The 27946-nt window shown below is 52.2% G+C and overlaps 12 protein-coding genes across 12 annotated transcripts; 7 read left to right on the top strand and 5 right to left on the bottom strand.

Annotated features, from left to right (window-relative positions):
* Nucleotides 1–1708: 1708 nt before the first annotated feature.
* On the bottom strand, nt 1709–2691 carry N7477_008911 (uncharacterized protein; the record flags this gene model as incomplete). Its single annotated transcript, XM_056970574.1, has 3 exons — nt 1709–1923; nt 1994–2201; nt 2293–2691. The coding sequence occupies 3 exons, from the start codon at nt 2689–2691 to the stop codon at nt 1709–1711; spliced, it is 822 nt and encodes a 273-aa protein (XP_056820606.1).
* A 605-nt stretch (nt 2692–3296) lies between these two features.
* N7477_008910 (gamma-tubulin-complex subunit SPC97) lies at nt 3297–6116 on the bottom strand (the record flags this gene model as incomplete). The annotated part of the gene is made up of 5 exons (XM_056970573.1): nt 3297–3378; nt 3435–3601; nt 3705–5689; nt 5760–5811; nt 5862–6116. 5 exons carry the CDS (start codon nt 6114–6116, stop codon nt 3297–3299), a joined length of 2541 nt encoding a protein of 846 aa, XP_056820605.1.
* Nucleotides 6117–6370: 254 nt separating this feature from the next.
* On the top strand, nt 6371–7433 carry pup2 (proteasome core particle subunit alpha 5; the record flags this gene model as incomplete). The annotated part of the gene is made up of 5 exons (XM_056970572.1): nt 6371–6395; nt 6449–6461; nt 6533–6611; nt 6756–7099; nt 7154–7433. The coding sequence occupies 5 exons, from the start codon at nt 6371–6373 to the stop codon at nt 7431–7433; spliced, it is 741 nt and encodes a 246-aa protein (XP_056820604.1).
* A 295-nt stretch (nt 7434–7728) lies between these two features.
* On the bottom strand, nt 7729–9310 carry N7477_008908 (25S rRNA (adenine645-N1)-methyltransferase; the record flags this gene model as incomplete). Its single annotated transcript, XM_056970571.1, has 2 exons — nt 7729–8993; nt 9046–9310. 2 exons carry the CDS (start codon nt 9308–9310, stop codon nt 7729–7731), a joined length of 1530 nt encoding a protein of 509 aa, XP_056820603.1.
* Nucleotides 9311–10065: 755 nt separating this feature from the next.
* Nucleotides 10066–13408, top strand: N7477_008907 (uncharacterized protein; the record flags this gene model as incomplete). Its single annotated transcript, XM_056970570.1, has 8 exons — nt 10066–10171; nt 10226–10705; nt 10761–10933; nt 10988–11588; nt 11641–12091; nt 12142–12320; nt 12373–13220; nt 13274–13408. 8 exons carry the CDS (start codon nt 10066–10068, stop codon nt 13406–13408), a joined length of 2973 nt encoding a protein of 990 aa, XP_056820602.1.
* Nucleotides 13409–13965: 557 nt separating this feature from the next.
* N7477_008906 (uncharacterized protein) lies at nt 13966–14652 on the top strand (the record flags this gene model as incomplete). Its single annotated transcript, XM_056970569.1, has 1 exon — nt 13966–14652. The coding sequence occupies one exon, from the start codon at nt 13966–13968 to the stop codon at nt 14650–14652; it is 687 nt and encodes a 228-aa protein (XP_056820601.1).
* A 132-nt stretch (nt 14653–14784) lies between these two features.
* N7477_008905 (BAR domain-containing protein) lies at nt 14785–16848 on the top strand (the record flags this gene model as incomplete). Its single annotated transcript, XM_056970568.1, has 4 exons — nt 14785–15346; nt 15753–15975; nt 16016–16628; nt 16696–16848. 4 exons carry the CDS (start codon nt 14785–14787, stop codon nt 16846–16848), a joined length of 1551 nt encoding a protein of 516 aa, XP_056820600.1.
* Nucleotides 16849–17545: 697 nt separating this feature from the next.
* On the top strand, nt 17546–18007 carry N7477_008904 (uncharacterized protein; the record flags this gene model as incomplete). The annotated part of the gene is made up of 4 exons (XM_056970567.1): nt 17546–17556; nt 17691–17774; nt 17826–17878; nt 17928–18007. 4 exons carry the CDS (start codon nt 17546–17548, stop codon nt 18005–18007), a joined length of 228 nt encoding a protein of 75 aa, XP_056820599.1.
* A 317-nt stretch (nt 18008–18324) lies between these two features.
* Nucleotides 18325–19687, bottom strand: N7477_008903 (sterol homeostasis protein ARV1; the record flags this gene model as incomplete). Its single annotated transcript, XM_056970566.1, has 3 exons — nt 18325–19329; nt 19389–19442; nt 19499–19687. The coding sequence occupies 3 exons, from the start codon at nt 19685–19687 to the stop codon at nt 18325–18327; spliced, it is 1248 nt and encodes a 415-aa protein (XP_056820598.1).
* Nucleotides 19688–20035: 348 nt separating this feature from the next.
* On the bottom strand, nt 20036–22289 carry arg2 (acetyl-CoA:L-glutamate N-acetyltransferase; the record flags this gene model as incomplete). The annotated part of the gene is made up of 4 exons (XM_056970565.1): nt 20036–21166; nt 21219–21980; nt 22036–22179; nt 22242–22289. The coding sequence occupies 4 exons, from the start codon at nt 22287–22289 to the stop codon at nt 20036–20038; spliced, it is 2085 nt and encodes a 694-aa protein (XP_056820597.1).
* A 1579-nt stretch (nt 22290–23868) lies between these two features.
* On the top strand, nt 23869–24925 carry N7477_008901 (polyamine acetyltransferase; the record flags this gene model as incomplete). The annotated part of the gene is made up of 3 exons (XM_056970564.1): nt 23869–24258; nt 24393–24842; nt 24893–24925. 3 exons carry the CDS (start codon nt 23869–23871, stop codon nt 24923–24925), a joined length of 873 nt encoding a protein of 290 aa, XP_056820596.1.
* A 539-nt stretch (nt 24926–25464) lies between these two features.
* N7477_008900 (putative GTPase NOG1) lies at nt 25465–27735 on the top strand (the record flags this gene model as incomplete). Its single annotated transcript, XM_056970563.1, has 5 exons — nt 25465–25485; nt 25549–25657; nt 25795–25896; nt 25952–27639; nt 27694–27735. 5 exons carry the CDS (start codon nt 25465–25467, stop codon nt 27733–27735), a joined length of 1962 nt encoding a protein of 653 aa, XP_056820595.1.
* Nucleotides 27736–27946: the final 211 nt, after the last annotated feature.

Below are 27946 nucleotides of genomic sequence, written 5' to 3'. Positions count from 1 at the left end.
TCACTTCTGGTGGATTCATTTATTTCCCTCACCGCTTGTCCTCGGCCAGATGTGTGCTCTAGGACGTTGGCCGAGTCGTCGGACAAACTATGCATTTGAGATTTGAGACTTAGTAAGAGGAGTGGCTCCCACCTAGTTTCTCTGCCACCAGATGCGCGACAGTAACGTCCACAATCTACATGCGACGGACTGACGAAGGTGAAGACTTCCAAATCGGAAAAAGGTTTGATGCACTCTTTGGACACGACGTGGAGTCCACGCTGTGGATTTCTGGGGTATCCACCCAGTTCCTCGGGAATCCACGAAACTTGTGAAATTTTGCGTTTGACGGACGTGACACAAGGTCGAATTCAAGGGGCTCAATTCTCCGAGTGTACCAAGCAACCCCAAGGATCCGGGTTCATTGCAACGTAACACCCCCGGGGGCGTGTGAACGCTACAGAGGTGGATGCCACAGAACGGTAATTGTGGATTTTTATTCCGAGACCGTGCCTCTTAGACTCATGATCCGTCGTTAGTCACTCTGCTTCCAAATCTAGATATATCTACCATTTACTACCGTAGATATAGTCTCGTTCATGCTCCGGGGCCCAGTTTGTCGGGACGAACAGGGGTGCCGTACCGGGCGCTGACTGTTGCAACCCAGCGCCATGGTTCACCTCGGGAAGAGACAGTTTGGGGACAAACACCTATCTTTTCGAACTTGGTGGGGACTAAACAAGGACACGGGGCGGTATACTCCTTTGAAATAAAAAGGGGGGAGGGGAGCAACCCAGGAATCGGGAAGTAACTTATGGTCTGTATTTGAAACCAAAGGTCCTTCCTAAATAGCCGTACAAAGAAATTCCCTCCTTTTCGGGGGGGACGATCGAAGCCCACACGATTTTGCTGCTGGTCCCGACAACGAGGTTTGAGCAAGCGGGAAGGGGGAGACGATCGTACACCAGTCTAGCCGAAACCCACCTCTTTTGCCTCATTTCTCCGAAATGATTTCCCTGCCACTTGGATTTGGACTGGGTTCCGAACGGCCAATTTTACCAACAGAATGCTTCTTAGCGTACCGCTCCCTCGGGCTCATGCCCTCTTGGGTCTGACTCCACCGTGTCTGGATCTTGTCATATTAAAGGTACGGGGTTGGTACGGTTCTAGGCCTATCAATTGTAAAACTGAGTATATTTCCAGACTTTGCTGCATCTGGAATGATTGTCAATTTACTTTCATCTAATACGGTCAGCAAGTTGTTTCTTTACCCATGCCGGGATGGCAGGCTGTACAAATCTGCTTAGTGGCTTATGTGTTGAAGTACTTGGCTTCGTTTCCCCCCCAGGGAGAGGGGGGGGGGAACTACCCTAAAGTCTCGTAGGTGCCCTGGTGTATCTATGTGGGCGCTCAGCGATGTTCTTAGTGAACAACCTTCAAGAGCGACCCTCGGGCTGCTGTATCTTGGCCCGGATGTCTCTGCATCTCGGCAAACAGCATATGCCTACGTTTCCACTGCTGTCCATCGTCTCATCTATCAACACGGAATCAAGTTATTTTTTCTTTTTACCGTTTTTTTTTAATTAAAAAAAAAATAGGCAAATTCATAAAGTGGGGGTATAAGTAAATGCGAGACGAAAATCCAATACGCTTTTTGAGTCCACAGGAGTCAAAAAGCAACTCACCATCGCACCACGCCGATTCAAATTTTTTTTTGTGTCCTTGGAAATCACCTTGTATCCTCGCGCCCCGTCATGAACTTCACACCGGCTGCAATGATATCCATGACCGTCTTGATATCAGCCTCGGTCCGAGGCGCGTAGATCAGAATGTACTCGGAAGGGAAATCGGGCACGGTTCCCAGACTCAAGTATGTCATGGCGGACGTACCAGAGAAGCCATGTCGCTGACCCCAACCTGCCTCAATGATTTTTATGCCTGATACTATGTGAGTCGAGGTCATGATGAAGCTGAAACCGAAGCTCATGCGAATATTAGAAAAGAGATGACTTACAGTCGGCTGGTGAACACACCACGTGTATGGAATGATCATGGCACGAATGAATATGCGCAATCTCACCCTGCATCGTCTGCGCAAGATCCGTCGCAGGCAAATGATCCGCCAAGAAAAGTGCATCCGAATGTTTCTCCAGATTCGACCGCTCCACTTTGACAAGATGATGATTGCGATACCCGAACGCGGAAAAGGCCGCGCGGAGTTTCTACCCTTTGATTTTAGCATATGGCTTTTCCCCCCCCCTCCAAATATAACATTCATCTCTTCTCGGGTATGGATACGGGGATAACACTCACTTCCATCACCTCCTCCTCGGGTATCTGCGTCAACTGCCGCTGTGGCACGACGTGAGGTCCTACAATAGGTCGATCCGCCGCACTGCGCGATGCCAGCTGTTCCGGCGACAGCTCCAAGAACCCCTCATCGCCTTTTCCATGTCCCTCCGCCGCTTCCACTCGCTTGACGTACTCCTCCGTGCTAAACATCTCGCGCTTGAAGGGCTGGAGGAGCGCGCGACAGGTCAGCCAGCCGATGACATTGTTCGGGAGACCGCCGGGTCCGTAGTTTCGGAAGGTGCGGTAGTCGCGGTAGATGGATGGTAGGATGAGTGCGGTGCCGAGGACGGCGGTGCTGAGCACGAGTGTGGACTTATCGAGGCGCACTCTGCTGAGTGCATTTGTGAATGTGTCGGCCATTTCAAAAATTCAAATGTCTCTGAGAGAGTGGGAAAGAGAGTTGGGGGTAAATATTTCTGAGCCGGGGGCGGAGAGCAACGTTGACTTTTGGGGGAACATGCGATCACGTCTTCATTATCTCACCTCTCGCATGACCTTTTCGCCTTCCATTCTTGACTACGTAGCGACATGATTTGACTTTGCTTTATTGTGATATTTATTCTTCCTTCTGATTTTATCTCATAACTCCTTCTTGAAAGGTAGACTTTGGATTCCCTTCATATACGACATCGAGTCCAGTGCATTTCATTTCAGTTCAGTAGTCATCAGTTCCGTTCGATCTCCGGTTCAAAGCTATCTAATCGTGCTTCCGAATTCCCTTCCGAGATCCACCGGGCCCCACCCTGGTCATCGTTATGGCATGATGCGAGGCCTCACTCGGGACTCGGAATCCGGGGATCTAGCGATAATGGGAATTGCCATTCGGGATGGCTGAAGTCGCTCTCATTGCGAGTCTCGGCAAGATAATCGATATGCTCGAGGTAGTTAGGTGCATTTGCTAATTTGCGCAAGCAAAAAGTCCGTCGATGGACGGAGCGGGTAAAGGTGGTCGATGGTATCATATCTCAATCTTCTTTGCTGATCGAGCTCAACGAGTGGGCCAGCTTTAACAAGACCACACTTTCAGTGGCGGCGAAATAATTCAGGCTAGACACCGTTAGCATTGAGCACTAGAGAAAAAGCTGCACACGACGGCTTTTTACCTGTCCATGAGAATCCGTAGATGGCGGTTGAAATGATCTTCATACCGCTTGAGAGTATCTTCGAGCTTGCCCATACGGGCGGGATCAAAGGGGTAGGCTCGCGGATCGCCTTCAACCGCCTTGCCAGCCAAGTCCGGATCGGCTGAAATCAACGCCCGGGAAAGAGTCTGAGAGGTCCATTGGGGCGAACATCGTGCAGCAAGTCATCAATTTGGAATGAATCTGCTCTCGGTTAGATTCAGTGAACAAGCACCTCCTGTTATCACGTACCTTCAGCAGCTTGGCTTGGGTCAGCATGCACTCTTTGAGACAGGTGTCCAGGAAATCCACATGGTCCTGCATAAGCTCATCGACCGTGCGGGTGGCCTGTTTCCGTCCGTTCACAGTCAATTCAGTCCCGGCACTAGCTCCATTGACTCGTTCCATCAGTCCCACCCAGTTAGGCTCCACAACTTCGGCCGTGCAAAAGTATAGAAGCTGCTGCACAAATACGAGCATCTTTGCGCGCAGATTCCATGCCCGTCGCTTCCACATCTCCAGCCTACGGTCCGATGACTTGTGTCGCCAGCTGGTCGTTTTGTTGTGGTCGGCCCAAGACGTGACCAGCAGTGTCTCCAGATGTCGCAGTGACAGCAAGTGTCGGAAAATAAGTTGATATCTCAGGACCGTCTTGCGACTGATGACAAGAGACAAGGGAAACGGTACGGAGTAGTCCAGCTCCAGAGCGTCGAATCCCAATATATCCTTGTCGTCATCGGCAGTCTGAGCTGCAGAGGCTTGTTGCTTCTCAACAGACGCTTGCGGGTTCTCTTGATCCATACCTGAGACACTCACGACCTCCATCAACCACTTTGTGAGACCAATCTTGTTCATTCGCACCTTGACATCTTCTTTGAAAGGATCTTGCGCAGCGATACTCCCCGGCTGGCGCAGCACGATATCCAGTAGAGACTGAAGCTTGCCCTCGTTCACATTTCGTGCATGCTTGCGCAACTCCGATGCGCTGAGCTCGAGGAAATACGAAAAGAAGTCGGAGCGGTCAAGGAAGAAGTAATGCTTCAGGGAGCGGAATCGAGTCGTGAGGGAGTTTTTCGTTAAGAGAAGGTTGAGCAAGGAGGCATTAGCGTATGTGTATGCTGCATTCACATTCTCCAGAAAGCGTGGATCATCGAGGGTCTTGGGGACATCTTGAACGGCTTTGCTGATATCGACACCACCGCATTCTCGCACCACGTTGAGATATTTGCCTGCCAGAAGCACTTTATCTCGAACGCTGTCAAGCTGCGGTGGAACCTCTTTGTCACGAATCGTGTAACGCTTCTCCCAGTATTCGTCGGTGTAGTCTTCCTCCAACTTCTCTCGTTTGATCCACTTTTGCTCCTTCACCAAGAACTCAGCATGGGGGTCCTTGATGCCGCCATGGTGCAGCCACTCGTTCAGCATGTTCATGTATGGCCGACTGGCGTCGCGTAGTAATGACTGTATTAGAGTCTTTGTCGTCGGGTCACCGGAGAAGGTAGCCAAACGCTCGGTAAGAAGCCTCAAAATATTGCCGCCCTTGCAAATCTTCTTGCTAGACATGGCGCCCGGCACAAGATCGCCTCCTTCCTTAAGTTGCTCCAGGATGTTATCAACGTCACCAAAATCCTCCATGGACTCGTCAAGGTCTTGATCTAGTAGACCATTGCGACGAAGAAGCTCCTGTCCCAAGGAGTACAGCTGCACAAGGCATTGACTAGTCGGCATAGTATGGAGGTGAAGTTGGTGAAGAGTAAAAGTGGGGTTATTTAGCAATTGGCCTTCCAACTGAGCAATAAGAATCAGGTAGTCCTTGAGCAATTTTCGAATGGCTGCGCAGAGAGCATGGCTGACAGCTCCGTATTCGGCGCGACTCTGGATCTCGACAAATGCCTCCATGGCACTGTAATGAGTCGCCATTTTCAACATAGACTGTGTGAGATCCCGCAAGGTGGGATCCAGCCCCGGCGCGAACTGGAATACCGGACCGGTCAGGCGATCTTTCTCGGAGGATGGATCGTATGAGCTGTGATAGTGGATGTACTGGCCCTCAAAGCCCATGAAGACGAAAAGCAGATCCTCCAGGATCGCAGCCTCTTGCGCCTCCGATGATAGTTCTCTAAATGGTCGGGGATGGAGCGACTGAGGTGCTGCCGAGGCAGACGGAGGAACAGATACTCGGGAGGCGAGCGGAGCCGTTGAATGTGGGATGAGAGATGCGTGCGGATTCCATGGCGCTGTAAAAAAACATTGTCAACATAATGGTTCATAGCATGCATTGCGACACAGGTGTACGCTGTGACTGACCATGCTCTGCCACAGGCTCCCTCTTCTTACTACCAGGACTCGCGCCCTCTGCCTGTCCGGTTCTCCGGGCTTGTCTTCCCATTTCGAAACATTGATGGCGACGTTGAACTCTTTGGGGAGATTCCTCCGCACCGCTTTCTCCTTTGTTGTGATCACAGTACGCTCGGTGTGCTTCTCAGACATAGGTTTCTGATCTCGAGACAGTCTGTGTTTCTGGCTCGAGGTACTCGTGCGCGGGTCCATGTCTTCGAGCGGCGATGCGGCGCCGCGACTCGGCCTGTCCGCATCGACGCGACTGGAAGCAACGCGGGGTCGAGGAGCGCTCATATGGCTGGCGCGACGGTCATTGAAGGACATCAAGGGAACGCCACAAAGTCATTCAGGAAGAAGCAGATTCAAACAAAATCCTTCCATAGATCTGAATAACAAGAACCAAACAAAGGCTGAACCGTGGAACTTGGGGCTTGGGCAGCGCGGCCTCACCGCCTGAGGCCCCAGGCAACTGACTTGCGTAGAGAGCTTCCGCCTAAGCTCCATTGTCACTGCTCCGCTTCTACCTTTTCTCCTCTTTATCCTCTTCCTTTATCCCGCCCATCTAAACATAATTCACGATGTTCATTGCACGATCTGAATATGGTAAGCTCTGTCAACTCTCTTCATGCTAAGACATCGCTAACAGCTCGGATCAGACCGTGGAATCAAGTACGCATCCTTGCCTGACGTCCTCATACCCCATATTGAAGCTCCCAACCTGACAATGCGCGTTCTCATAGCACCTTCTCCCCAGAAGGTCGTCTGTTCCAGGTCGAATACTCCCTCGAAGCCATCAAGCTCGGTTCCACAGCAATTGGTGTACGTTCCGCTCTACTCTTCCTCGCCCTGTGGTCATCTCCATCATCATCGTGATTGAAGACGAGGCTACAAGATCATTCGGTGGAGGATAACAGCCGCCTGGCATTCAATCATGGACCCGCCCCCATGCTGACAAAGGCCTAGGTCGCAACATCTGAAGGTGTCATCCTCGGTGTCGAGAAGCGCGTGACGTCCACTCTGCTCGAGGCCTCGTCTGTAGAGAAAATTGTCGAAATTGACCAGCACATTGGCTGCGCCATGTCTGGTCTGCAGGCCGATGCCCGCAACCTGGTGGAGCACGCCCGTGTCGAGTGCCAGAACCACGCCTTCCACTATGCCGAGCCTCTGCGCGTTGAGAGTACCACACAGGCCATTTGCGACCTGGCCCTTCGTTTCGGAGAGAGCGGTGATGATGAGGAGAGTGTCATGAGCAGACCGTTCGGTGTTGCTTTGTTAATTGCTGGTTACGATGAGGACGGGCCTCAGCTGTACGTGGAATGGAACCGTAGACAGACTGGACAATGCTGACGTGGACACGATAGATATCATGCCGAGCCTTCGGGGACATTCTACCGGTATGACGCCAAGGCCATCGGGTCCGGAAGCGAGGGTGCGCAGGCAGAGCTGCAAAATGAATACCACCGCTCGTTGACGCTCGCCGAGGCCGAAACACTCGTTCTGAAGACTCTGAAGCAGGTCATGGAGGAAAAACTCGACTCCAAGAACGTTCAGTTGGCCAGCGTGACCAAGGACAAGGGCTTCCGTATCTACGATGACGAGGAGATGGGTCGGGCTGTTGCGCAGCTTGGTGGGAATCAATAAAGGACTAGCGAATTAGTAGTTTATGTCTAGATGAAGGTACTCTGTACCTCTTTCATTGTTGATTGCATGAGCAAGTAATGATCTTTGCCGCGACGTAGACTAGAGGTTCCGGGGATAATTATCTCGTGACATCTAACACCAGGAATACAGCGTCGAACCATCGACCTAAGCTTCTTACAATAGAATCGACACAGGTGCGCACGACTGAGATTTGTCATAATTCTATAATAAGATGCTTTTGATAGGGTATAATAGGGTAAAAATCCTAATGATACATCGTCATCACGGCGCTAGACTACCGGATTTTGTACACGCAAGGCTTCAGCACCTGGGCCTCTTGCTCCTCTGTCATACCGGAATCAGCGTCAGTCTTCTTCTCGACAAAGCGCTTTTTGCCAGCCTTCCCACCCGGGGCCGGGGCCGCAGAAGCGTGTTTGCCTTTTATCGGGGTCCAGCCAGCCTTGACGAACTCCATTTTCACAAACATCTTGTTGGACTTGTCCACGGACTCTTGCTTCAGCACAAAGCCACGGCTCTTGAAAACTTCAACGAAAGCTGAGATATCCGTCTCGTCATTGTCAGTCGGGCGAGTATCTTCAGCGTAGATATCAGCCTCATCCAGCTCTTCGTCATCGCCCTTACCGCCCTTCTTCTTCTTCTGCTTCTTTTGCTCGGCCTTGCTAAGTGGCTTCTGCGCTCCGATCTGCGACTTCTTGCGGGCCACCTTGCCAAATCGACTCTTGACCTCGCTGACCCAGCACTCGCCCTTGCCATCGCCGCGCAGGACTCGCCATGCCTCCTCGACAAAGGACACCCAGTTCGTTCCCATCAGACTCAGACAAAAGATAGCCACATCCACGGTACCGTCCTCCAGGGGGAGATTGGAGATATCCGCCTTGGTGATAAGAGCATCGGGTGCCTGGAGATCGTAGCTGTTAAGCTTCAAGTTCAACTTCTTGGCTGACGGAGTCAAGGCGCGCGCAAGTCCAGCGTCACCACAGCCCAGATCGGCAATGGTGCATGCGCCATCGGGTCGGCGGGGCAGGGGAAGCGGCTTGTTCGGGTCAGGCTTGCCTCTCTTAGGCACGGGAACGGCACCGCGGCGACGAACAGTCTGGATGTAGTCATCGACCGGGTTGGAGGGCCAGGATTCCTTTACCTGTCGCGAGAAACCGGCGTGGTATTCGTCAAAGAGTTCGGGATTGGCGTTGAAAAGCTCCACAGCTTTGGATGAGTCGGTAGTATATAGGGTTTCGTTTAAGTGGCGGAATCGAGACGAGATCAACTTCTGGCGCATTGCCTGCTGGAGGGGTGTAAGGGTCGCAGAAGCCGCTGGCATGGACGGACCGACTGATTTGACAGCAGCGGAGACTTCAGCAGAAGGAGAGGCAGTCGCGCCTTGTTCTTCGGCCTTGTCTTGCTGGCCGTCCTTGTTCTTGTTCTTTCTGTTTCTCTTTTGCTTTTTCGCTGGCTTTCCGTCTTCTTGGCCCGCCTCAGCCTCGACCTTCGGCACCTCGTTGGTTTCATTGGGAACTCCAGATGCGGATGCCTGCTGCTGCTCTTTTTGCAGCTTCTTCTTCTGCCCACGGTTTCAGAGAATTTTCTGGGGCACCAGCACCAGCACTGGCACCAGCACCAGCATTGACGCCGGCTTTGCCACGCTTTCCACCCTTAGGCCCGGAGTTGCCCTCAATGTGCCTCCGATACATTTCGTCGACATTGCTAGAGGTCACACGGTCGTTACCGCGCTTGCGCTTGTTGTCTTTTTTCACATTGAGCGTTGAGGTATCTTTGCCTTGAGACTGATCTTTGGACTGCGCCTCGCCTTGCTGCGTGAGTTCAGAGCTCGAGACGGACCATCCGGGGACGGCGAACATTTTTGCTGAGTGGTATTTTGATACCTTCCGTTGATCTATCGTTGGGCAGCAAAGTTGTTCTCGAGTGAATGGAGACAACCTATCTCCGCGCAGAAAAAAAAAAGTTGTCAAAATTTCGGCTCCGCATTGGTAATCCTGTAACAAATCTTACGATACGACCCTCAGGCATCAACAGTCTCCGAAGGTCAAAAATCAGAACAACAAGCTGGTTCAATGTTCATTCTAAATTACCATATTCTCAAGTTAAACATTCTAGATATTGTTTGTACAGCCGTGGGATGCAGAGACCGATCATCGTGACTCTTCCGAGTCAGCTCTGTCTCTGTTTACACCCTTGTGTGTGCGCCTCTAAAGGCCTGCACATAAGCTAAGCATGTTTACGATCTGAGTGGCTGCGTTAGGTCTCATGCTTGTCGTGTTCGTGTTCCCAGTCTGGTCTTCAGAGAGGACGGGATCCTACACTAAATGTAAAGTGTGCTTTAGACAGCAAAACCGAGGAAGCAGACAATAAAAACCGGGCAGTGGGCAGTGGGCAGTGGGCAGTCGACTTGCAGTGAAGTTGAAAGAATTGACGAACCCTTGAAGAAAGAAAGCAATCGCAATGCGGATGATCTGCGATGCTCGGCAGCTTTGCCCAGTGGGGTCCAATGTAGAATGCGTCCGATCCGATCGCCAACCTTTTGTCTTCTCTCCTGCCCCACTATAGTCTGTTCATGATTCGCACCCTCAATTGCCATGTTCTTCCCTCGCACATCATGACTGAAGATCCCCAGCTGGACAGCCCCTCACCGGATGGCGATGCGCCCAAGATTCCAGATGCCCGGAGAATGCCGAAGAAGCGGACCAAAACTGGATGTTTGAGTACGCTACGCTGAACAGACCCTGGAAGCTATGGCCTCTAACCTATGCCCACAGCCTGCCGCAAACGCCGCATTAAATGCGGCGAAGAAAAGCCAATATGCAGCAACTGCGTCAAATCCAAGCGCAGCTGCGAGGGTTATGCCCAGCGCGTTGTTTTCAAGAACCCCCTGGGGATTTTTGGATCCCATGGTCCGCCTCAAGTTCAGGACCCGCAGATGCAACATCAGATGCGAATGCCCCTTTTCAATGATTACCCTCTCCCGGCTCAGCAAGCTGCTGCCGCTGCTCAACATCCGATGTTGGCCCCGCGGCCGATCGACGCCGCCACAATTGGAGGTCACAATTACCCGTATTCTGATATCGCCTCCTCAGGTCCATCGCAAATTAGTAGTGGACCTCAATTCTTCTATCCGGCGCCGCAGGTACAACCACCTCGGGCTGGGTCAACACAACCAAGAGCGCAACATGTACAAGGGCTATTACCCTCGACTACGGTCAATGACTCACAGTTCCTGACTTCCCAGGCTCAGGCTAGTTCTGGCCAAGAGAATTCTCAGGACGATCAAGAGCAGTACAAACCAGATTACAGACAAGAGCGCTATAAGCAAGAGGGGTATGCACAAGAGGCCGGTCCTCAATACCCCCCCGCCAATCACCAACTGGGCGAACTTTCCCGGTCAGGACTTCGCCTCGGCAACTGTACCAACATATACTGGCGATACAGTATGGGACAAGAGTTATGACGGCAACCTATATCCCCAGGTATGTGTCTATGGAGTCTAGCCCGCTTGCCTACGGCACTAATATTCAATGCAGACAAACATTCCGCCTGGTCTCATATACCATTACCAGCAGCAACATGGACCGCTTTCTCCGCAATTCGATCCATCTGCACAACATAATCCCCAATCACTGACACAGGTCGTTTATATAGAGGACGAAGCGGAAGACTATTATGATGTCGAATCTGAAGATGATATGGTGGATCAGACACAGGCGGAAGGCTTCAACCAATTAAGCTTAATCATGGCCTCTGCAAACCACGACGACAGCCGGCTTCGCTCCTTTACCACGCACTTGAACGAACCCAACGTTCTCGCCTCCTACTACCCACATCTGGGATCGTCCCCTCTCAACAACCCGAAGACAGCTCGCATCTTCACCCATTTCCTTCATTCAACGGGTCCCTCTTTGTCTATATTTGAACGACACCCGACGGACTCGTCGATGACTCTGGGTGATCCAGTTTCACCCGCACAGCAAGGCCTTTGGACATACACGCTTCCACTCAAAGCCATGGAACACCCTGCATTAATGCAAGCCATCCTTGCAGTTTCCAGTTTACACATTGCATACCTCCAAGGTGTCTCCACCACGGTCTCTCTCAAGCACTATCACTACGCATTGAAGCGCATTGGTAAGGCTGTTGGGCTCCCCCCATCGGCGTAAACAAATTGGAACATTGGCAGCCACCGAACTTCTCGCCTACTACGAGGTCATCTCTGCCGATCACTCTAAATGGAATAGCCATGTCGCCGGTGCCGCGCAATTGATCAAAGAGATTGACTTCGCCCGTACTACTCGGGACCTTCGGGCTCATCGACGACACATCAACGAGCAGCGACGACAACCGGGATGGAATGACGTGTCGATGTATCATCCTGCATTTGGAAGTGACATCAATGAAGATGATCCATTCGCTGAAAAAGAGGCCAGCATTGACGGAGCTTTCATCGGATCACTCATGGGGCGGGCAGTCAACTACGACCACTTTGGCCTCATTGATGATGGACTGCCATACATTCCAAAGAGACACTTCTCCCGGAAGGACATCGAGAACTTCCGGATCCAGTGTGACTTATACTGGTGGTACACCAAGCAGGATGTTTTTCACAGCCTGATCAGTGGAGACAAACTTTTGTAGGCACAAGTACTCTTCTTCGCCGGTACTAACACTAACATGCGTATAGCATGGCGTATTATCTGCAGGGACAGTGCCCACCCCGAGCAGGTATCGGCCGGCTTGATGCCATCTACGGTTCCGCTGATCATCTCTGGCTCCTGTTAGCCCGGGTGAGCGACTTTGGCTATAGGGACCGCAAGCGTAAGCTGAGTGCTATTCGTGCGAGTGGAAGTGACTGGAGGCCTGGTCCCGGGATCTCCAAGTTCATGGCTCGCTTCAGTAAAGGCGACCCTCATAGACGACCAGGCCCTCCTGGACCACTCGGACCACCTGCGGGTCCCCCATCTGGACACGGTCGTAAATCTGGGCAATTTCCAAATCCCCCTGAAGGAGGGCCCCCACCCCCAGGTACCGGATCTCCGCCTCAAAGTGGCCCTCCCATGTACGGAATGGTCCCCACCGCAGGGGCCGACTCGCCTCCCCTCGGGTTTTGTAGATGACCCTCGTAAGAAGGAAGACTCACCCGAAGAAGACGAGAAAGACGAGGCAGACTTTTCCTTTACCGAAGCAGAGCAGGAATGGGAGGAAATCATGGTCGCCATGGATACATACGCTCAGGCGCTAGGTCGAGACTTTCAACCTCTTCCAGAAGATGTCACGACTGCCATCTCATCTCCATTTGGGCCTGCTCTCCAGTATCGAACGCACACAATTGCCGTGATCTGGGGATTCTATTATGCTGGACGAATCCTCCTCAAACGTCTTCATCCCTCTATGCCCCCAGCCATGATGATGTCGGCCGGTGTGGCAGCCTCAACCACAGCAGAATACGCACAGATCATTGGCAGAATCGCCGCAGGTATCTACTATCCTCAGCGCTACAATCTCCAGGCTGGCAGCCTAAGCCCAACACTCGGCTCCTCTCTGCAGGAGATGACAATGCCAATGTTTTTCGCTGGGGTGCAGTATGTGGATCACATGCAGCGAGGCTGGACAATTGCCAAGCTGCGAGACATTTCTCGTTTGACGGGTTGGAAAACCTCTGACGCTATCGCCGGTGGCTGTGAAAAGGCATGGATTGTTGCAGCCAAAAATGGCCGTGGGCCACCATACGAAAAAAGCTTTGAGCCTGACCGTGAGCGTCATGTAAGTGCTAACCTGAAGTGAATTTATTCATCTCTGCTAACTATATGCTAAAGGAACAGGATGTTCTCTCTCGAGCTGAGGTGGCGCAGTCTAGTGATCGACGCTTCACAGTAACTGGGCCAGACCGGGCTTATTTGGCGATGGGGCTCTTGAGTTTGGAGGGAGACATGCAGAATCTGGAATTGTAGGATTGGGCGAGATTCTTTCTTTCGGCCCGAAGCGATCCAGGGGCCAATAGATCTTGTTATCTTGGTCCTGTCCACCTCTTCTCACCATTGTAGAAAGTTTGCTCCAGCACTCTCCTGTGACCTTCTTGCAAATGTTTATTTTCGATAGATCTTAGACACCTGAATTACGAGCAGACAAAGCATGACTCAGGCGTGAAATTATCTCTCGGGTGTACCTACATTAGACACGCAGGTATACAGTAGCGTGAAGTCACCGGTACTTTAGTGTCTGCGTTAGCTTACCTAGTGAACTAAGTGGCGGAGACGGATCTTCCCCCACTTGCCTAATGTCATCATAGGCTTCTGCCTGACTTTTGCGGGCTGACTTGAGCTGAAGCTGTCTTTCCCTTCCATCTTCACCCAGGCGTAATCTCTCCCCTTTCTAGTCTCTTCAACCCCAACGTTCCCGTGGTTCCTCGCACCCCCACCGTCAACGGGCCGAGTCAGCCGCCCTCGTCATCCACGGTTCAGTCCCCATTTCTCTGTTTACTCGTTGAACCGGGTGATCAACTAGAGCTATGTCTCGTTACGATGACTACCGTTCCTCAACAGGGACTCTAGACTCCCGCGATCGGTATGACCGCTATCGAGGCCCACCCGTGGCCGAACGACCCCGCCACGCCGAGGACGAGCGCTTCGAATTCCGCATGCACGAAGAAGACCGGTATGGCCCTCCTGCACGCACCCCTGGTCGCCGATATGATGACGAGCACCTGGTTCGTACGTCCGGACCTCTTGTGGCGCATGACCGCCGCCGCCGTGACGAAAGTCCCTCCTTCATTCGGCCTCGTTTACTTAGGCGCCAGTCTTCCCTGGATACCTTTGACCGCATCCCTCGTCGCAAGATGGAAGAGGTTCGCGATCGAGCCCCACGTATGAGGGGTATACCTTCTGCTCCGCCGCCACCTCGCGCGTCGCCTGGTCGTTATCGTGAGCGTGAAATTTACGAGGATATTCGCATTGCTGATCCGGACACCTACGGCGACGAGGAGTACAGAGGTATGCGTGATCAAGATGGTATGGGTCATCATCGTCGCTCGAGCAGTGCGAGGCGCCGGCATCATGAGGAGAAGCCCTATCCGCGCAAAGGCAAGACTCGCATTCCTCGAAAATGGGTGCATATCCATGCCATATTGGATCTAGGGTATCCGTTTAAAGAAGAGGTATACAATCTTGATGCCCCTTCATCCATTGGTAGTTGCTGACATGCTTAGGACGATACCATTGTAATCCAGAAGGCCTTGTCGAAAGAACAGATCGACGAAGTAATCAGCCTAAGTCGAGAATTCCGGCGACCCCCTCAGGTGGAAAGTGAGTCACTGTCCAAAAGGATAATCATGCGACAATCAGAGACTAATCGAAGACTAGCCGAATACCTTCGTATCGCACACTCCCCTCATCGAGAAGTGCCGCGCGAACGAGTGACCACCGAGCACCTGGTCGTTGATTCGCGCTCCCACTACTCGCCTCGCTCGAGCCACGAAGCGTTTATTGTGGAAGCGTCGCCTTCCCGCTCTCCAGAGTACGAGTACGAGGAGGTGATTGAGAGACCAAGGAGGCATACCGTCTCAAGGCCCCGGTCTGTGTCTGTGCATGCACACCGTCACGCATCTCCCGTGCGATTCATTGAGCCTCGGGAGTATGTTGAGGAACGTGTTGGGACAAGCGGCCACTCTGGGTCCATGGTGCTCGTGCGCCCTCGGCACAGTGACCACGACGTCAGTGACTATATCCAAGACCTAGAAGAAGAAACAAGGCTCTTGCGATTGGAGCGTCAGGGAGGCATTGAGATTACGAGACAGCGCGAGACAGACATTATCGATGACAAGGGCAATGTGGAGGAGGTGACGGAGGTTCGCCGCTCTGAACGCAGAGGTAACACTCCTCACAGGTTTTATGGTTACTGGATTTACATGGCTAACATTCTTGTAGAACCAAATTCGAGAGTGATGCGGGCTATGATGGCTACTTTGACATAGAGGATTTTGACACAGTGGCAACGACTGATGATTTTACGGGATATCATGCTATGAGCATTTCTTCTCCTTGTATTCTTTACTATTTCCCTTATTTCCTACAATTGGCACAAATTACAATGGCATTGATGCCTGATTGCGAACCGTGGCGGTGCAGTGGGGCGGTGCAGGCCCTTAGAGCGGGATGCTCACTCTTCGTAGCTGTATCATCAACGGACTCCCGCTTCTTTCTCTCAGTCATTCTGTCATCATGGATCGAGTGCAGGCATTCGGTAAGAACTTCAGGTGAGCACTGCCCCTTTCATCTACACCTTCCCCGTACTTCACAGCCCCCACATCGCCCGTTCTCGACCATAATCAGTGTACTGACTTCATCCTGTCTTTGCTCTCTACTAGTGCTAGCTTCACGCCTTTCGCACAGCGCACCCAGCAGTTGATCAAGGAGCAACTGGGGCAGGCCGAAGACAAGACCCAGCTCCCCGATGAATACATCGAGCTCGAGAAGCGCGTCGATGCGTTGAAGCTTGTCCACCAGAAGCTCCTGTCGGTGACGTGAGTGTTTCCCCCCTCCCCCCTTCTCTGCCTGTCTTAGGGCTTCTGGCTTTTGGGGTCAGACTGACAGACAATTTTTGTGGCTGTGCAGCTCTCAATACTCCAACGAAGCCTACGACTACCCTCCCAACATCCGCGAGTCCTTCAATGATTTGGGTCGCACGATCAACGAGAAGGTCACCCTGCTCGCGCAGGCTGGCTCACCCGCTGAAGCCCAGGCTGCACTGACTGCACCTCCCTCCGCTAAGCCCCAGCCCAAGACTTTCAACCATGCGATTGCCCGCGCATCGCTCGCCGGCTCCCAAACCTTGATCAACAGCACCGAGGGCGAGGACCCGCTCGCCACCGCGCTGGAAAAGTACGCCTTGGCCGAGGAGAAGGTCGGCGAGGCCCGTCTGGCCCAGGATGCCCAGATCCAGTCCCGCTTCCTGGCTGGCTGGAATACCACCCTCAACACCAACTTGATGTTCGCCGCCAAGGCCCGCAAGAACGTCGAAAACGCCCGTCTTACTCTGGACTCGGTCAAGGCTGCTAAGAAGGCCGCCGCTCGGGGTGACCTGGACAACTTGAGCGAGGATGCCCGTGCCGAAATTGAGCAGGCGGAGGATGAGTTCGTGGGCCAGACTGAGGAGGCCGTGAGCGTGATGAAGAACGTAGGTTCTACTTTTCCTGCAAACCCAGCCGATCGATCAATACTAAAACATTCACCCCTTGCTCTAGGTCCTTGATACCCCCGAACCCCTGCGCAACTTGGCCGATCTGATTGCCGCCCAGCTGGAGTTCCACAAGAAGGCATACGAGATCCTCAGCGAGCTTGCTCCTACCGTGGATGCTCTGCAGGTCGAGCAGGAGGTAAGAGTCTCTTCTTTTTGATCAAAAAGGGAACAATCTCTAATCCATACTCCAGGCCAGCTACCGCAAGAGCCGTGAGGGCGCGTAAGCATAGTATTGTCTTTCTATTTATCACTTTTGAGCCCGTTTAGTCCGGGCTAGCCATTTTGTATCTAAACCCCTCTTGCTTCTATGTCATCCTAAGGGATTCAATTTTGGTTGCTGTGTTTGGCTGTATAGATTGAGACGTCCAGCTTCTCACCGAAACTTGTATAGTAACACATGTGACCTGTGTACATTTACTCCAGACCGCCCTGGTGCCTCAGGCACTCAAGTCCCACTAGCTCCAGGAGCTCCGACATCCAACACTACAACCTCTTCGGTGATTTTAACGGTCTGCGCCCGCCTTTCCGCGCCAGATCTCTTTACTTGGTATCCCCGGGAAGACATAATTTAACACCTCCTTGTGAAACGATACCCATCGCTCGACTATTTCTCCAAACGTGTCCTCGAATCGACGGGATCCCCGACCTCCGATTCAATACCGCGTCCCGCTTCACCGGCCTTGAATTTCTAAGCGAAGTTCGATCGACCAGTTCTTCTTGAGCGCATGCGTCTAGTGAGAAGACCGGACCGGACTCATACCGCAGACTCTCCAATTGAGATACAAATATCCGCAACATTACATTCGAGGAAGACTGGCTCTTAACGGACCCGTGAAGGAAGACAGCAAGACAAAATGGCAAGCGGGTATGTTCTCCTGATACGCGATGTGTGAACCATGGTGTACGAGATCTCCGATTCGGACTTGAATCTCGTCCTCGAGCATCACCTTGTCCCACCACTGGTGCTCTCCAACCGAAAACATACTGACTCGGCAACAGTTGGAGCCTCATCATCGGCCTCATCATTATTGTGGCCGCCTCCTTGTGTGCCTGGTTCTTTAGCCCAAAGGGCGAGAATCTGACGTGAGCTTTCCCCTATGCCGATTGATATCTAATCACTAACATCCCTCCCAGTGTTTGGCGTAGCACACTAATCCTTTCATTCATCTCCTGTTATTTGATGTGGGGTATGTTTTTCCCAATTCTTAGCCAAGATCCAGAGCTAACATGAATCAGCCATTGTCTTCCTAGCGCAGTGGCACCCTCTTATCGCACCAAAGAGGGCCGATATCCGTCCCGACCGCGTACCGAATTAAATGCTCGAATTTCGTTGATCATTTGATACTGTATTTCGGGCTGAGAGAGATCTTATCCCATGGCATACCCTTTACATCCCAGTCCTTTGGACTCGCGATAGATGCGATTCTTGAGGGAGATGGATCTCGGACTTGCGCACTTGGTTGCGGGTGTTTTGTATAGCTTTTTATTGCATCTATGATAAAATTTACATCAAGGCACTCTTTGCGCTATCGTAGATGTATGCCTTATGAGTAGTTGACTTAGTATCAGGTCCATATTACTTATTGTTTTCTATCTATACACAACCACGATATCGTAACCCGACTTGAACCACTCATCCAACTCCAACAGCACCTAAAATAACTCTTTGCACGGCCCACCGAGCAATCTGCCCCGCAACAGCAACAGCCACCGCGCGCAGATACCCACATCCAAGCAGGATATAAAGCGCCTCGATATTACTCAAGAGCACGAGATGCGTATCGACAACACCCAATGACAACAATGATGCAAGGACGCCGAAAAGACCAGTCACATACCGCGTCGGTAGATAAGGTCGGAGCGAAGACTCTGCGGCCGCAAGGAACGATTCCAGAAACGAAGGCGATGCTGAGTCTCGATTCGAGGAGAGAGCCGCCTTTGACGCGCCCATATCTTTCCTGGCATCTGTGTTCCCGGCTTGTATGTCGCTCAAGTTGCCGCTGCCGCTTCCGTCGGCGCCCCAGATCACGAGGAGGATTGGGAATAGCTTTGCGCAGCTACTGACTAGCAATGCGGTGCTGATTGCTGTCGGGCTTGCGGCTGTTGGAGGCGGGAGGGGGCGAATGTTCTGTGGCGGTGCTGTTGAGGCGCGCCGGAGGGGTGGAGGACGCTGTGGGGCTGGCATGGCACTTGGTGGAAGGAGCGATGAGTCTAGTGCGGAGGTAGGGTCGTGGAAGGGAGCATAAGGGGTGGTTTTGGTGGGAAGTGCAGCTGCGCCTAGGCTTAATTGTTGTTGGCTTTGTGTGTTCGGCTGCGACGGGGGTGACGCCCTGATCGTGGGTGTCGGAGGGCCTGATGGGATGGGGGTCGTGTCGCCAGTGCTGGTCGTGTTGGTGCTGCTCGCTTCGGCAGCAACATAGCGGTGGGATTTTGGGACCAAGATTGAGGCGAGAAGACGAACAGTGAGGTGATGCGCGAAGGTTGCTGCCGCGTTCAGAGTCAGAAAGAAGAGGTATTGCACGACGATTGGGGCGCGCGCGACGAAGGTTGTGGCCAGCGAGGGGTCCTTTTCGAGGCGGGCCCAGGTCAGGTAGACGTCAAAGAGAAGAAGAAGGATTCCCAGACGGATGATTGATCGCTGTATTAGTTGTAGTCAGCTTGTTGATCCTGTCAGGCTGGAAGGTAGAGCACACTCACGTCGAATCGGTTGTCATCGCGTCCAAGTCGATTGAACAGGAGATGGCGATAGACCTGTATCGAGAAAGAATGAGCTTTAATGTTTTCTCATCCTATATAGCAGTTCATACCTGCGGTTTGATGAGGACAAGGTCGATGAAGATCACGACAAAGTCGTATTCAACGTATTTGTCGGCGAAGCGTTGGCAGCGCGGACACTGGGTCAATCGCACGCCTTTACCCTGCGACCGATCATCGGCACGACTGTAGGCACTATACAGGTGCGAGACCGGGTATGAGCACTCGATGCAGATGGGCATCGTGTCTCATTGCGCCGTGGAAATGGGAGTGGCCGAGTTACGTTGCGAAGCGGAGGTTGGGGTCGCGCCAGGTGGGACCGATCTATAGTCTTGAACCCTCGAAAGCTCCAGCCCTCGAATTTGTCAGTGGAGTTCCGGCCTTCAATGTCAATAGTTTGTTGAACTTCTGTTTTAGATTTTCACTTCTTTATATGTTCTAATGCTGACTCGTTTCTATTTACACCACCAGGATCCCTAGAAGTATTCTAGCCTTGGTTGACAAGTATGGTCATTTACTTCCTTGGATTACCTGTCAAGGAGTAAAGCTAATGGCATGTACAGTATGAGGACTTGCTTCTATCAAGTCCGTCAATCGATAACACTTTTGTTGTCCGCCCAACTCGGCTGAATCATCCTGCACACGGCTTCATAGTCCCGGAACTTCTGCATATCCTCTGGCAGTCCTGGTGTGGTCCAGAACATAGTCCAATTACTATCGGACAGCTTCCACGTACCATTCGAGCGTTCGAAATACCATTTGTTCACGGGGTTATCTTTGCGACTGCGCCAGCAAACTCCATCGGGGAAGCACGAGCGCACCATGGCATTGAAGACCACGTCAGCGACACCGCCTGCGCCCTGACTGCGCTTGAGGACTGCGAATTTATCCAAATATGGAACCATACGGGCAGCGCTCTCCTCACTGCCGTCGTCGATGACACCCGGAGGTGTTTCCCAGGTCAAAATTGCTCCACCTTCGTATTCTCCAGCGATAATCAGGCCGGCGATTCGGTCGTTGACTCGTTCCAAGTATTTCTGTACATCAAGTTTGCGGTCGAATGAATCTTCAATCAGATGAACAAGACGGGGCAAGTCAATTGAGGGATCATTCAATTGCACGCGTTTCCGTTGAGGGGTCCACATTTGCACCCAGGGGTCCGGAAGGACAGTGAGAGGCATTCCACGCTTGATGAAGGTGGTGTGAGAAGTAAGCGGGCTAATTGCACTGGGCCCAATATTGGCAGTTCCACGACGCCCAGGGGGTAAAGATGATGAAAGGAGAGGTTTGTCGGTGAGAAGACTGTGAATGAGAGGATTGCGCTGGCGACGAGTTCCAACGGCAGACAAATCTGAGGCATCTGTCTGCGGTGTACGAGCAGAGTTGGCGACTTCCAGGGGTGAGGTAATAATGCCAGAAGAGGCAGATGGCAGCATAGCCAGGGCCTGTCGCGACAGTCGAAGATTGTCCATATGGCCATCAAGCACATGGCTTATTGCCTGCGCTCCAGGGAGTCGCTGCGACTGTCCCGGAAGGGGCGAAGCTATCTCTTGGTTCACAAACATAGAGAAAGGATTGCTTTCCAAGATAGATGATGCAGGGCCAGGATCTTTGCGAGGGAGTGTTTCAGTTCCCTCGCCGACCAAAGAGTCTCGTATATCATTCAACTCTTCCTCAATCTCATCATATTCTTGCTCCATGTTAATAAAGACATGGGACGACTGAGGTCCCCCTGAATGCCGGAATGCCTCCGAGAGGGTGGAGCAGAATCACTCGATCCAAAGAGACCTCCTTCTGTAAATTGCTGATTGTCTCCGCGGTGACTGTAGGGTCTTCGTCAGGGTCGGGAGAGGTACTTAGACCAGCAAATTCCTGCGTCAGTGCTATCACAGCCTCGTTTGCAGTTACTGCGACAGCCTTTGGATTCTCTTCCATGTACGCAATTGGCGTGACGATAACGACATGTCCGTCACGAAGAGGGCCCAGAAGACCCTTCCGAGACGTAACAGTCAGCTTCCCGGAGCCCTCTGATAGCGACAAAGCCGAATCCAGACGGAATGACTTGGAGTCGGGCTGTTCATCAACTGCCGCTGAGATTCGATTAGCCTGCTCAATGGCGACTTGTCGCACTGCAGTGACATTATCTATCTTCCCTGGGTCGATAACAACGCAACACGCCATGCCCAAACGAACGAGCTGTGAGAAAGTCTTGGCTACCCCTTTGATGGTAGAATCATCGAGAGATTGAGGCGTGCTGATTTTGATCAGGGCCATGTGTAGTCGCTCGGCTGGTTCGTGCCCGCGAGGAGCCGGGGTAGTGTTTTGTCGGAACACTGGAGTTTCATAAACGGCTCGGGAAGCTCCATAGAATGAGCCCAAATTGACACCAAGCGGTGACGATTCTGATTTGGATTCTTTGAGGGAGTCCTCTGCCGTCTCTAGATCTGGCTTGGAGGGGCTGGCTTTGAAGCGAGACAGGTATTGTTTTGCTTCGCGCTTGGTCGTGGCAGAGCTGAGCAGACTCAGGAAAAATTCCTTTGAAAGAAAAGTTTTATTATGGAACACTGTTTTTCTTCATCGCGATACATACCTTATCGAGTAGCTTCTCTTTGGCGCGACGTCCTAATCCTTCCTGTTTTCGGCAAGTGGTGGAGAGTTCGGCGATCTGCTGAGCAAAGGGTAATGATCGCGCTGGGCACACAATGCCGAAGTCATGAGAGCGAGTCAGCTGGTGCTACAAGCGCGTAGGTTAAATTAGCTTTGTGATTAATGCGGCGTCGAGTATAGTACCTTTACTCGCGAGGACTGGCCCGTCCGCGGCCAGGTCAGTGCCCTTGAGCTCATGTTCAAGCGCCAGCGCCACTGCGGCAATTGCAAGGAGGGGAAAGTAACCTCAGAACAGTCGACTGAAGGATGGCCAGTTCATTGTGCACAGAAGGTGAGACGGAGCCGATGAGAAAACGCGGCATGACGCATCCTCGGTTGCTATTCACCGCCTGACGATCTTCGGGCATGCAAATCCACTCAGAAGTCGACTAAGACATTGATCAGGCCCACCGGGTTCTGTGAAGATGGCAATTGTTTCTAGTGTGGCCCCGGCAATACTAACCGATACACTGGTACCTAGTCAGAAGACTTCCGCGGAGACTTTTGATCCAGTGAAGAAATATTGGATGTCAAGCTCGGAGCTCGGGTGGGGCAGCCCTGCGTGGAAATGATGTCCGTGACTTGACGAATACTGTATTGTTGGAGAGACTCTTAGCTGTGGCAATGATTGCTGCATTCGAGAGCGCAATAGTCTCCAGAGTCTCTGACAAAACTCTGCAGCCATGCCTGCGTGACACCAAGTCTCCTGCCACAATGTCTCGGAACAAATGGCTGAGGACCTTTCCAGGCTATTTCGATTTACAAACCCCCCCCCCAACCCCAACCCATCCTTTTTTTCCCCTTCAATTGCTTAAGGAAATACCTGGTTTCATTATTTCCAAAAGTTGAAAATTTTACAGCTGTAACAGTGAAGGGGCGACCATGTGTAGTGTTCCACTATTCAGAGAGATCAAGGGTGTTCCAGTCTGTCAGAGTGATATATTCATAACGAGCAAATTTTGGAGAAAATTGGAAGGCAGTAAGAGAGCTTAGCCTCAGAAACCTCTTGGACCACCGTCAGGCTATATTCCATCTAGCTCATTCAGCATTTATGCTATGTGTGAGTTGGAAATCAGTGTTCGATCCCTGCAAAGCTCTCTAGTACCAACTTGGTACTAGTTCTAGATACCTATCTCAAATTAACCTCTAGGATGACCGCATCAGATAGCTCCCTAAAACAAAATCCACGATTTCCCCGCCAAGGCGGTCACCGAAGTACATGACGCTACATCGCGGCGCACGGTGAAAGCGGGTGACCGCGCAGTACTGCCCAAGTTTTTCCCTTTCACCCGCCACTTCCTTTTACTGAGGTCATATTTTTCACCCCAGGAACACAAGTGTACTTCTGCTCAGGGTTTTTGTCTCGAGAAGATATACTCAAGTACGTAAACCGATCTCTTCTCTGAGACCTCTTTCCCCCCTGCTTTCGGCCCCCATCCTCATCCCTCGGCCGCTGCCCCTCCTTGCGCACACTACCCGCGAGTCCGCGTCGCAAATTCTTTTTAGCCCAAGGTGTTGTCGTTGGGAACGATATCTCAGGGAAAGACGAATATCCGATCGGCTGGCTGTCTTGCTTGACATCGATCTGGTTTTGACTTGCATATAAACTGATCCCCACCGGTCTAGATTTGCATTCCTCGATCCCCATTGACGCCACCGAGCTGGGTCCCCTACAAACCCACCGTGGAAACGCATTACCCACACCAGAGCATTTCAATTTCGCCCTATCCACACCCTTTATTCCTCTCTTCGATACCTTAATTCCCTCGACTCGACCATGTCTGAGCCCAGCGAGCGTCCTTCGGAGTCTATGCCCGGCCCTGACAACTCCGGGCTGAAGCCGCTGTCCAATGCGGAGGACATGCCCCTGTCAAACCCCAGTAACAGCGAATTGTCTCGCATCATGAGCCGCGCCGGCATCACGCTGTCCAATGGATTCCCGCTCGATGACGGTGACGACGATGAGGAGGTGGACGAGGACTACGTCGCGGTCGATCAAGAAGACGCCAATGACTACCCACACTGGTTCCGTCGGCCCCCGACTCACCACCGTACCAAGCTTGATGAATTGCACCCCTTCGTTCAGCTACTATCCACATCTAATGTCGAAGACTGTGTGAATGTGGAGAGTGCGTTCCCAGAGCAAGAGCGTTGCTCGCGTGACAAGGTACGGTATCACCGCTTCAAAAAAGGCATGGATCCGATACAGCATATTCGATCACGGCAGTTGCCGTGATCGGTTGAGGATCGTTAAGGTTTAACAAAGTCGAAATCACATCTTGCTGACTTTATCTTGATCAGTTTGTTTATCGCTTGACCAGATGCCCTGAGCTCAGCCTGGGTCTCTTCACTCTGCCTGTTCTTAGCGACAAGCCTCAACCCCGCGCGACGCTTGTCGGACATATCATTGCCACACGTACTTCGGGACCTTGTGTGACAGACGCTTCCATGAAGCTTCCCAAGAACTGGTCCAACGAGCGCTGGACCTTTGAAGATGGCCAGGCCGTTGGCCATGAGGAGGGTGGCAGTACCATCGCCATTCACTCGCTGGCCGTGTTGCCTGAGCACCAGGGCAAGCAGGTCGGCAGCACTCTGATGAAATCTTATATTCAACGCATCCGAGAGGCCCAGATTGCCGATCGGATTGCCATTATCGCCCACGACCACCTTATTCCCTTCTATGAATCCTTCGGTTTCGAGTCCCACGGCCCCAGCAAGTGCCAATTTGGCGGTGGTGGCTGGGTGGATATGGTAGGAACATTCCATCCGTGCTCCTCTTGAATATAACTGACTCATATTAGGTTTTGGAGTTCGGCCCCCCTGAGCAGGAATAAGCGCTCGGATGTACTCTTTCCTTGCATCTCCTCGGCGTGGGCCACGTGTGGTCGTTCTGCCGTTTCATACTTATGATTTTCTTTTCTGTGATGCCTCCCGTTACGCACGTTCATGTCCGGTCATCGGTTTTAATCCTAGGGTTTGAGAAGAAAATGGAGTTTGATGTTTTCTGGGGGCGGGATGATGATGGCCAGCCTTTTCAGGATATTTGGTTACTATGGAGAGGCTCGAACTTCCCAAATAAAGCGTGGCTTATGTACTATACTTGGATGCGATGTACATGAGTGTGGTCGGCCAATATACACAAAAAAACATTAAAATGTGAAACATGCCTGATTATGTTGAAAATCAAATAAAAACGTATTTCGGCTGCAAAAAAACCCAAATAGTGAGAGCCAATCTCGCCCCCGCGATAGATCACCGCCTGGCAGAAAAATGCCCGCAACAATTTTTTCGTGGAGACTTAATCGTCGACTCGGGAACCCCAACAACCTTTCCACTTCAGAGTCCAGTCCTAGCTTGACTCCTGTGGCCCATCATGAAGACTACGTGGAAAGATGTGAGTGCCCTTGATCTATCTCTTGGTCTGCGAACCTGTTGATCTAACCTGTTTCACCGCTAGATTGCGCCTGTGCCCACCCACCAGGAATTCTTGGACATTGTCCTGAGTCGTACTCAGCGCCAGCTGCCCACCCAGATCCGTGCCGGCTTCAAGATCGCCCGTATCAGAGGTATTGTTGCCTTGTCCTGTTTCTACATTCCAGTCGTTGTGTTGAGGGTGGTAACCTTCATCCAGAAGAAGAGAAAAAAAAACTTATCGGGGTTTATCGATAAAGCATGATCGCTGACTGAAAATTTCGCTGCACAGGCTTCTACACTCGTAAGGTCAAGTTCACCCAGGAGACCTTCTGTGACAAGTTCCAGGCCATTCTTGATGGCTTCCCTCGTCTGCAGGATATTCATCCCTTCCGTAAGTCTTTTTTCTGCAGCCCGAAGCCACTCGGCTAGGAACTTACATCTACCAGACAAGGATTTGATGAACACTCTTTATGATGCCGACCATTTCCGTATTGCTCTCGGTCAGGTTTCAACTGCAAAGCACCTTATCGAAACCGTCTCCCGTGATTACGTCCGTCTTATCAAGTATGCTCAGTCTCTGTTCCAGTGCAAGCAGCTTAAGCGCGCTGCGCTTGGTCGCATGGCCACCATCTGTCGCCGTCTGAAGGACCCTCTTGTCTACCTTGAGCAGGTTCGCCAGCATTTGGGTCGTCTCCCATCGATTGACCCCAACACCCGTACTCTCCTGATTTGCGGTTACCCCAACGTCGGAAAGTCCAGCTTCCTGCGCAGCATCACTCGCGCCGATGTCGATGTTCAGCCCTATGCTTTCACCACCAAGTCCCTGTTCGTCGGTCACTTCGACTACAAGTACCTTCGCTTCCAGGCTATCGATACCCCCGGTATTCTCGACCATCCTCTGGAGGAGATGAACACCATTGAGATGCAGTCCATCACTGCCGTCGCTCACTTGCGCTCTGCTATTTTGTATTTCATGGATCTTTCCGAGCAGTGCGGTTACTCTGTTTCCGATCAGATCAAGCTTTACCACAGCATCAAGCCCCTGTTCGCTAATAAGATTGTCTACATTGTCGTCAACAAGATCGATGTGCGTCGCCCCGAGGACCTTGATCCAGAGCAGCAGAAGGAGCTGCAGGATATCCTGGCTTCTGGCGATGTCGAGATGCTTCAGGCTTCTTGCACTACCACCGAGGGTGTGACTGCTGTTAAGAACGCTGCTTGCGACAAGCTTCTCGCCGAGCGTGTGGCACAGAAGCTCAAGTCTGGTACCAACACTTCCGGCACCCCTGGTGGCCGCCTGGGCGATGTCCTGGCCCGTATCCACGTTGCCAAGCCTATGGGCGGTGTCCAGCGCGAGACCTTCATCCCCGAGGCTGTCAAGGAGCTCAAGAAGTATGACAAGAATGACCCCAACCGCCGCAAGCTCGAGCGTGACCTTGAGGAGGAGAACGGTGGAGCTGGTGTCTACAGCTTTGACATGCAGCGCGACTACACATTGGCCAACGCCGATTGGAATCACGACAAGATCCCCAAGGTGTGGAACGGCAAGAACATCTACGACTTTGTTGACCCCGATATCGAGTCCAAGCTGGCTGCTCTCGAGGAAGAGGAAGAGAAGCTGGAAGCCGATGGATACTATGACTCCGACGAGTCTGTTGAGGATGCTGAGGATGCTGATATTCGCATGAAGGCAGACCTCATCCGGGAGAAGCGTGTCTTGATGCGCAACGAAGCCAAGATGCGCAAGTCGCTCAAGAACCGCGCACAAATCCCCCGCAGCGCCAAGTCCAAGAAGCTCTCCGAGATGAACCGCGCTTTGGACTCGGCTGGCTACGATGTGGATGCTGCTGGCGACCGCGCCCGCTCCCAGAGCCAGGTCCGCGGACGTGCCCTTACCCGTGACGGGCCCAATGATGATGACATGGATCTTGACGACCCCAAGCAGGCCCTTGCCCGTGCTAAGAGCCGTGCGCGCAGCGTGGCGGCTACTGATCGTCGTAACGACGGTGTTGTCAGCGACACTGCCCGCGACAAGGCTGAGCGTATGTTCAAGCTGGGCCAGAAGAAGATGAACCGCATGGCCCGACAGGGTGAGGCTGATCGTCATACCACCGCCTCCCTACCCAAGCACTTGGTACGTCACCCTATCACACTTAATTCCTTGACCAATTTTCTAACATTTCTATAGTTCTCCGGCAAGCGTGGTATGGGCAAGACCCAGCGCCGTTAAAGGCTCCGCTGGCGACGAAACGAGACAAATTCTTAATTGTCGATTGGTTTCTATACCGGGTGCACAATGGTGTCGGGCGTTTTTTCCTTCTTTTTATGTTCATTTGACGCAGACTTCCATCTTTTCTGGATAAACTCTACAGTGTGTGGAGGGCTCTCCCAGTCAATAGGACCAAAAAGTTCTTGACTTGATGATATTGCATATACCAATA

This window comes from Penicillium maclennaniae (genome assembly GCF_028827695.1).
Source record: "Penicillium maclennaniae strain IBT 15551 chromosome Unknown utg000007l:1.0-4884863.0:1.0-4888362.0, whole genome shotgun sequence".
NCBI classification, from domain to species: Eukaryota; Fungi; Ascomycota; class Eurotiomycetes; order Eurotiales; family Aspergillaceae; genus Penicillium; species Penicillium maclennaniae.
The sequence above is the reverse complement of the archived record's forward strand: the minus strand, read 5'-3'. Positions and strand labels throughout refer to the sequence as shown.